Source organism: Nansenia antarctica (assembly GCF_963989245.1).
Source record: "Nansenia antarctica genome assembly, chromosome: 2".
Taxonomy (NCBI): Eukaryota; Metazoa; Chordata; class Actinopteri; order Argentiniformes; family Microstomatidae; genus Nansenia; species Nansenia antarctica.
The window spans coordinates 29,250,390-29,259,378 of record NC_137675.1 but is presented as its reverse complement, the minus strand read 5'-3'; the positions used below and the strand labels follow the sequence as shown (position 1 = coordinate 29,259,378).

The following is an 8,989-nucleotide window of genomic DNA, read 5'->3' as shown; positions in this document are numbered from 1 at the left end:
CCGACACCATTGATTATACTGACTATCACATCCCACTTCTATTTTTGCTTAGTAGAGCTTTAGTTAATAATAAAACATTGACTATTTCCTTTACCCTTGACTTGTCCTCCTTTTTGTCAGTCGCTCTGAGCCGGGTTAGTGACACTGTTGTGTACAATACTACTTTGCACACACTGTATATTACACATTGCGCGTTGCACGTCTCTTGATATAGCTTCTTTTATGCATCTGCACATTACATACTGTGATTATTGCTACAGGGTTCCCACGGGTCCTTGAAATCCTTGAAAGTTTGTGAATTTGAGAAAAAGAAATCAAGGTAAAAAGGTTTTTGAAAATAGACATGGGTCATTGAAAGTGCTTGAATTCCCCCCCCCCTCTCTCAAAAAAAAATTTCTCCAAAAATTCAAAAATGTTTTACATGGCTTGTTAACTAGTTCTGTCTCAAACTATGCTGTGTTGGGTCCTTGAATTTGAGGGAATTGAGTCTTGAAAGTCCTTGAAAGGTGCTTGAATTTGATGTTTCAGAAGGTGTGGGAACCCTGCTGCTACCACACTGTACAAACTACCTTAACTGTACATGGCTCATAACTGAATATACCTTTAAGCTAAACTGATGTTTATAATACTACATACTGCATATATAAATCTCGCAAGATTTATCGGAAAATATCCCTGGATTTTCCTTTAGCAACGCTGATGGAATACCCCAACTGGACTAAATCACACTTTCAATGTAACATCTCCATTGAATATGCTTTGATTAGGCTGAAGACTGGTCTGTGAACCCGGCCCCCTGGAGAGTTGTACAGGCACAAGAAAGGAGCGCGCCGACCCTTTAGCTGTCAAACTCTTTATTCGACTTTGTCAAGTGCAAAAGCATGAGAAGTGCTAGAGACGCAACATATGATACAGAACTTATTAGACAAACACATCAAATGACACTTTGTTTATCGTACATATTAAAAAGACGGAAAACGTTATACCGGTACTCGAAAGACGAAAATATGAAACATGCGGGGTGGGGGGGCTTTGGCACGATGCAGTTATATACTGTACAGATATAAGGCAATCTTAGGGGTAGAATAGAAGTGGGGAGAACCAGCTCGTTATCATCGTTATTATAATAATTATTATTATTATCATCATCATCATTATTATTGTTTTCTTTGGACTTCTCTGTAGTAAAAAAAAAAAGAAAGGCCGGAAACTGGATATGTTACCATGGGAACTGAGTGTGTTGTCTAGGTGACACTGTAGGTGTGAAACCAAAACACCAGTGCTTAACTTGAACCTTAAAGCCAATGCAGTACATCAACAATACTGATAATGATACAAAATATATACATCAAGGAGCACCAATATATACATACATATACACATACTGACTGGTGGAAAAATGTTTCATCTTATGTGTCCTTTTTATTTTATTTTTTTGAGAACATCGCAGACGACGACAATGACTTCACAAGTCCCCACAATATTACGTTTGTGGGGCTTTGAATGTCATTTGCTGTGTTGAAGACAACATAGGAGTGTGGGTTTGGGAGGGGTGGACTTTGGTTTGGAGCATCAGCTGTACGCTAGGACAGTTCTAACACTAGGACGGACCTAAAGCACTCCTACAACACCTCTCACTTGACCTTCATTTGACTTCCCAAAAAAAACTGCAGAACAGAAACGAATGAACGAATAAGGAAATTACTTCCTGGTTTTGGGGGGAAGGGGCGGGGTCCCTGAGATCTACCCACAGGAAACAGGAAGTTTGTGGGGAGGAAATGGTTTCCAGGAAGTAGAATGACAACATCATCATCAACAACAAACAACAATGATGAACAACAACTAATAAACTAAATAAAACCCCAAAATACAAACGGTAATGCTTTGATATCCTGACACACTTCATTGATAATACTCATAAGGGATAATTCTATTTAGCTGTTTTGGATATGAAAAGAAAAACTTGACATGTAACATACAAGTTAAATATGGCATTTCATACAACAGCTTCACAAGGAAATAAAGTGCTAAGTACAAAAGAAATTTACTTTTTTTTTTCGAAAACTTAAAAAGTATAACGCTGGATGCGTACATGAAGAGCAAGCTTTGGCAACTCTAAAAGTTAAGCTATGTGTGTGAAACCTTCTCTATTGGGTTACGTACCGAGCTTATTACTTTTTTGATCCCGTGAACACACTCGACCCCATACACACATATGTACATTACGACAAAAGTGCTTTTAAATTACAACCGTTTTGAAAGCAACGAAAAAAATTAAAACAGACAATTTTATTATTACAAAAATACTCAAGATTACGTAAATGTACGCTCGCTTCTTCCTGATGGTCAAACGATTGGGAGTTGTAGTTTATTAGTTGGAAAAATACCTTGATTAGCCTTCTGCTGAGAACTGTAGTTTACAGACCCAAAACCAATGCACCAACATACGTCTCTAAGTTCATACCTCCCTCTAGCTCTTTCCTTCTTTTGATCCCTTCCTACACCTCCTCCTCCAACGTTCCCTCTGTTCTCTTCTCTAAAAATGTCTCTTTCTATCACCTACTAACTCTTCTCTCCTCCTTTGATCTCTCTCTCTCTCTCTCTCTCTCTCTCTCTCTCTCTCTCTCTCTCTCTCTCTCTCTCTCTCTCTCTCTCTCTCTCTCTCTCTCTCTCTCTCTCTCTCTCTCTCTCTCTCTCTCTCTCTCTCTCACTCTCCTCTCTCTCTCTCTCTCTCTCTCTCTCTCTCTCTCTCTCTCTCTCTCTCTCTCTCTCTCTCTCTCTCTCTCTCTCTCTCTGTCATGGTGCAGGTGGGCGACTCACACGGGACCTGATAAAGAAGGAGTCCTGAGGCGTGCCAGTCTGTTAGCACCCTGATAGCATCTTTGATTTGTGTGTGTGTGTGTGTGTGTGTGTGTGTGCGTGCGTGTATATATGCGCTTATGTGCAATGGTTCTCTGTATGTACCACTGTGTGTGTGTGTGTGTGTGTGTGCATGTGCATGCATGGGTACCTATACTATAGTGTATGTGTGTGTGTGTGTGTGTGTGCATGAGTACCTATACTATAGTATGTGTGTGTGTGTTTGTGTTTGTTTGAAATCTCCAAAGTTTCTCAACAGACCGTACAAGTACCCATTGGTAACCTTGACAACAATAGCTTCCTTATTCTCGTGACAACATAAAACATAACACGACGAAAAAACAACAACAACAACACCAACCGCCTGTCGCAAAAAAAAACAAAAAAACGACCAAAACACACGCTGAGGCGTGGCGATACACACAGCCTCTAGGTGGCGATATCCGCAGCCGCTTAAGTATCTCATGTGAGCACGACACGTGCCTCTTGTCGACGTCCCCTCCTGACCCTCCACACACACACACACACACACACACACACACACACACACACACAAGCTCCAGGGACGGACGGACGGACGGGGTCGGGGGAGTTTAAAAAAAAGAAACTGGCGACCTGCACCTTGGTTGCACATGCCAACTCCATAGCATGAGACGTGTAAAAACCACCGGGACAAACGTCTTCGCTGACTTAGGGGAATCTCTCTCTCTCTCTCTCCTTCTTTCTCTCTCTCCCTCTTTCTCTTTCTCTCTGTCTCCAGCCCATGCACACACAAGCATGGGAATAAGAGCTGCATCCCTCCCCCCACCCCCCTCTTCCCTCTCTCTCTCTCTCTCTCCTGGATTTCGAGAGTGCGGCAGCGGTGACGGAACCAGCTGTCCCCGCCCGCCTCCCATCCTCAACCCAGCAGCGCATCCTTCCTTTTTTCTTCTTCTTCTTCACAGCCCCCCCCCCCCCTGTTTCGTTCTGTCCATCGTCCTTGTTATCCTGGGGTTGGGGGTGGGGTGCGGTAGGGTGGGGGTTGGGGGGGGGATCCTGTTCATTCGGTGGGGTGGGGTTGTGGGGGGGGGGGGTCCATAGGGTTTGGGGTGCCCCGAGACGTGCCTGTCTGGGTTGGGGTGCACCTTGTTCTTGAGGGCGGGGGCTTGCGCTTCCGCTTGCGGGTGGGGAGGGTGGTGGTGTGGGCCGGGTGGTTGAACAGGCTGGAGGGGGGGAGGGTCTCGGGCTCCGTGGGAGGGTCCCACTCCCGAGGCTGGGGTGGGGGGAGGGGGAGGGAGGCAGGGGGGGTGCTCGGGGTGGGGGTCGGGGTGGGGGGCAAGGAGGGGGTAGAGACGGCGACAGGGGTAGTTTTGGGGGGTAACAATTGATGCAGGGGTCGATTTGGGGGTAACAATTGATGCAGGGGTCGATTTGGGGGTAACAATTGATGCAGGGGTCGATTTGGGGGTAACAATTGATGCAGGGGTCGATTTTGGGGCAACAATTGATGCAGGGGTCGATTTGGGGGTAACAATTGATGCAGGGGTAGATTTAGGGTAACAGTTGATGCAGGGGTAGATTTAGGGGGTAACAGTTGATGCAGGGGTAGATTTAGGGGCTACGGCAGGGGCAGGTGTGGTAGCAGGGGCAGGTGTGGCAGGGGTAGAGACAGAGACAGGGGTAGGGGTGTGTTTGGCGATAACACTGGAACTCCCAAGTCTTTAGGCTGACCAGTCACCACCCCTCCTCCTCCCCCCTTTCTCGCGCCCCTGCGCTCCCTCCGTCCAGCAGAGTCTTTCTCATCCCCCTTTCCCTTTCCCTTTCCCCCCTCCCCGCCCGCCGTCCCTGCTCTTCCCCTTCTGCCTCTCCCCCCCGCCTCCTCCTCCTCCTCCTCTCCCCCCCTTCCCCCGCTCCCTCCCTTTCCTCTGGACGCGCTCCAGCGGCACTCGGTATGATACAGGTCCTCCGTCGCCAAGGTTACGCGGTCCAGCTGTTGCAGCAGGGCGTCCAGGGTGGGGAGGAGCCTCCGGAGCGTGGCCTCAGTCTCCGCCCTCTCCCTCCAGGTGGCTCCGCCACCACCGCGCCGCCGCCGCCGGGAACCACCAGACCAGGGCGGGGCCGGGCCCTCCCAGCCCCAGACCGAGGCCCATCCCCGGGGCTTCGGTCAGGCTGCAGGGGCTAGAGGACCGGGGCCTCCAGGAGGCCTCTGAACCACCGTCCACGCTGTCCGGGGAGGGGGGGGACTCGTGGGACCCCCCATCCAGCTGGGGCAGGCACAAGGACTTGCAGTCGCTGGTGGAGGAGGAGCGGGAGGGGGCAGCTCCATGCCCTCGAAACGCACCTTGTGACGAAACTGAGAGGGTGAGAGAGACAGAGAGAGAGAGGGAGAGACAGAAGGAGAGAGAGATAGAGGGAGAGAGAGAAGACAGAGAGAGAGACAGTCAGTCAATAAGTACACACTGTCCAGGGAATAGCAGCAACTACAGGAAGTAGTACACAAGAAGTAGGAATCACTCTCAACAGGAACCAGGAAGTAATATACAGGAAATAGGAATCAATCTCAACAGGAACCAGGAAGTAGGAATCACTCAACAGGAACCAGGAAGTAATATACAGGAAGTAGGAATCACTCTCAACAGGAACCAGGAAGTAATACACAGGAAGTAGGAATCACTCTCAACAGGAACCAGGAAGTAAGAATCACTCAACAGGAACCAGGAAGTAATACACAGGAAGTATTTCCCCTCCCCTCAGTGATCCCAAACACCCCCACCCTGGACTCCTTCAAACTAGCCCTCAAAACCCATCTGTTCTCCAAGGCATTTGGCCTCTAGTCATTGTTTTAGTTTTTGCTTTGTTTGTTTTCTGTTTTGTCTGTCCGTTTCATCCCTTGTACAGCGTCCTTGGGTTTTGAAAGGCGCTATATAAATTAAAGTTATTATTATTATTATTCTAAGTAAGAATCACTCTCAACCGAACCAGGAAGCAATACACAGGAAGTAGGAAGTGACCCCTCACCTCCTTGGTGCGGCTGAGTCCCATCCACATCTTCAGTCGTCGTAGAAACAGCTCCACCATCTCGTAGTCCTGCAGGTCCACAGCCGGGCGGTACAGCTCCGCCCGCGCCCGGCGATAGTTCCTAAGCAACGCCGAGGTCACCAGCCATAGCAACGCCAGACGCAGCACGGCGAAGCTGGCGTTGGAACAGCAGGCAGGAGGCGGAGCTGGAGGAGGGGCCCGTGGCGGTCGAGGCGGGTCGCCATGACAACAGGCCGCGCCCCCCGGCGCCAGCAGGGACAGGAGGGAGGAGCCTACACTGCTGTAGCCGCCTAGCGCCGAGTGGAAGAGCTGAGAGAGACAGAGAGAGAGGGAGGAGAGAGAAGGAGGAGGAGAGAGAGAGAGGACAGAGCAGAAAGAGAGAGAGAAAGAGAGGAGGAGGAGAGAGAGGAGAGAGGCAGAAAGAGAGAGACAGAGAGAGGAAGAGAATCAGGATGAGAAGAGAAAAAACAACAATCATTACCACATGAGAGAGAGAGACATCTGTAAGGCCAGATGTCGTCCACGAGGACTTCCTGCTGGTATACATCTGTAGCAGCCAATGAGAGGTCCCCGTTTCAAGACCGCTGGTGACGTGCTGTATTGTTTTGGTTTTTGAACCAAAGTTTTTTTTTTGCTTTGGCAACGCAAGATACGTCTTATCGTGCCAATACAGCTGAATTTCATGAATTGAGAGGGAGGGAGTGTGTGTGTGTCCTACCAGGTGTCCTGTGTGTGTGTGTGTGTGTGTGTGTGTGTGTGTGTGTGTGTGTGTTTGTGTTTACCAGGTGTCCTGTGTGTGTGTGTGTGTTTACCAGGTGTCCTGTGTGTGAGTGTGTGTGAGTGAGTGTGTGTGTGTTGTGTGTGAGTGTGTTTACCAGGTGTCCTGTGTGTGTGTGTGAGTGTGTGTGAGTGTGTGTGTGTGTGTGTTTACCAGGTGTCCTGTGTGTGTGTGGTGTGTGTGTGTGTTTACCAGGTGTCCTGTGTGTGAGTGTGTGTGTGTGTGTGTGTGTGTGTGTGTGTGAGTTTGAGTGTGTGTGTGTGAGTGTGAGTGTGTGTGTGTGTGTGTGTGTGTGTGTGTGTGTGTGTGTGTGTATGTTTACCAGTGTCCTGTGTGTGAGTAGGCAGCAGCAGCAGCAGCAGGGCCAGGGCGGCGGGCCAGCAGCTCCGGTGAGACCTCCGCAGGGCCCGGCCAAACACCGCCCACTCCCTCAGGAACCTCAGCTGGTGGGAGGCCTGGAGGGGGGGTGGGAGGGGGAGGGGAGACAGAGGGAGGGGGGTGGAGGGAAGGAGAGGGAGGGAAAGGGGAGGAAGGGAGGGAGGCGGGGGGAGAAAGGGGATGGGAGACAGAGGGATGGAGACAGAGGGAGGAGGCAGGGGGGGAGACAGAGGGAGGGAGGGGGGGGAGACAGAGGGAGGGAGGCAGGGGGCCAGACAGAGGGAGGGAGGGGGGGGAGACAGAGGGAGGGAGGGGGGGGGAGACAGAGGGAGGGAGGCAGGGGGCCAGACAGAGGGAGGGAGGGGGGGGGAGACAGAGGGAGGGAGGGTGGGGGAGACAGAGGGAGGGAGGAGGCGAAGAGAAAGTTGAGTAAATTAATTTCGTGCTGAGGGTGAATAATAAAGTCGCCTCGAAAACTGTCAACACTCCAGAGGGCCAAGGGTGACGTTATTCACCGAGCACGCCATCACACGACACTTGGTTGTTTCGTAGCCAAAACAAAAGTGTTGTCGCTGGGTGAACACTTCTTTAAACACATCATTAAACACATCATCGAGCATTTGAAGCATTCGAGCGGTGAGTTGTTTTCCGGAATTCTCTGGCAGTTGGTCGGTAAACAAACTTTGTTTGAGTCACAGTTTCATTTACTGAACCGTCAACAACTATTTAGTCACAGCTGGGTGAAAACTGTTTTCCCTCCCTCCGTCATCCCCTCATCCCCCCAATCCCTCCTCCCTCCCTAAGGGGGTGGCTGTGGCTCAGGAGGGCTGGCCACATGTCGAGGTGTCCTTGGGCAAGACACCGAACCCAGATTGCTCAATGAGCAGGCCGGTGCCTTGCATGGTTAGCTTGCCTCTCCCCCCCCCCCCCCCCCCCCACCCTCCACCTCTCCCCCTCCCCCCCTCCCCTCCAGTTGGTGTGTGAATGGGTGAATGAGAGGCCGTTGAAAAGCTCTTTGGAATAAGGCGCTAGGTAAGTGCAGTCCCTTACCATTTACCCTCCCCCTCCCTCCATCCCTCCTCCTCCCCCTCCCTCCCCCCTCACACCCCTCCCTCCTCTCCCTCATCCCTCACACCCTCCCCCCTCTCTCCCTCACACCTCCCCCCTCACCCCTCCCTCCCCCCTCACACCCTCCCTCCCTCCCCCCTCACTTGAGCACCAGTATGAACAGCAGCAGGGCGGAGAGCAGGGTGTAGGCGTGGCTCTGCCTGGCCAGCGGGTAGAAATCCGTGAACGCCGCCGCTCCCCCATTGGCCACTCCCCCTCCGTCCCCTTCTCCCCCTCGCCGGCGGCCGCCCAGGTACCGCGCCCACTGCGCCCCCGGAGGCGCAGCGGCTGAGGTGCAGGCAGCACACGCAGGCGGCCAGGCCCAGGCTGCAGGCCCCCCAGGGCCCGCCACGGGCACAGCAGGTACACCCCCCCCTCCCTCAGCAGGCCCAGGAGCCCCCGCACACAGAAGTACACCACAACGCCAGGAGGAACACCTGGGGGGGGAGAGGAGGGGAGGGTAGAGGGGGAGTGGGGGAAGAGAGGGGGATGGGAGGAGGAGTGGGGCAGAGAGGGGGTGGGGGGAGAGGGAGGGGGGAGAGGGGAGAGCGGAGAGAGGAGAGTGGGGCAGAGAGAGGATGGAGAGGGAGATGGGAGAGGGAGAGGGAGGGGGAGGAGGGAGTAGGGAGGAGGAGCGGGGGGAGAGAGAGGGGAGAGAGAGGGAGTGGGCGGGAGAGAGGGATGGGAGAGGAGTGGGGGTAGGGAGAGGGGGGTGGGAGTAGAGGGATAGTGGGGGGGGGGAGGGGGAGTGGGGGGGGGAGAGAGAGGAGGGTGGAAGAAAGAGGGGGGACAGAAACTCATTTAGATATATGAAACCAATAATTCCTCTGAAATAGGTAATGGTGGAGA

General features: G+C 52.1%; 1 protein-coding gene across 1 annotated transcript in view; it reads right to left on the bottom strand.

The window, feature by feature from the left end:
* Positions 1–3,797: 3,797 nt before the first annotated feature.
* The window catches only part of pkd1a (polycystic kidney disease 1a), a gene marked incomplete at both ends in the record, with an annotated part of 87,908 nt that continues 82,716 nt past the window's right edge, over positions 3,798–8,989 (bottom strand). Inside the window, 15 exon segments of the mRNA XM_080522953.1 lie at positions 3,798–3,994; positions 3,997–4,111; positions 4,770–4,780; positions 4,783–4,943; positions 4,945–5,149; positions 5,152–5,191; positions 5,857–6,039; positions 6,041–6,129; positions 6,132–6,186; positions 6,978–6,979; positions 6,982–7,002; positions 7,005–7,110; positions 8,253–8,412; positions 8,414–8,478; positions 8,480–8,577. Coding sequence (XP_080379079.1) covers positions 3,798–3,994; positions 3,997–4,111; positions 4,770–4,780; positions 4,783–4,943; positions 4,945–5,149; positions 5,152–5,191; positions 5,857–6,039; positions 6,041–6,129; positions 6,132–6,186; positions 6,978–6,979; positions 6,982–7,002; positions 7,005–7,110; positions 8,253–8,412; positions 8,414–8,478; positions 8,480–8,577 — 1,508 coding nt within the window.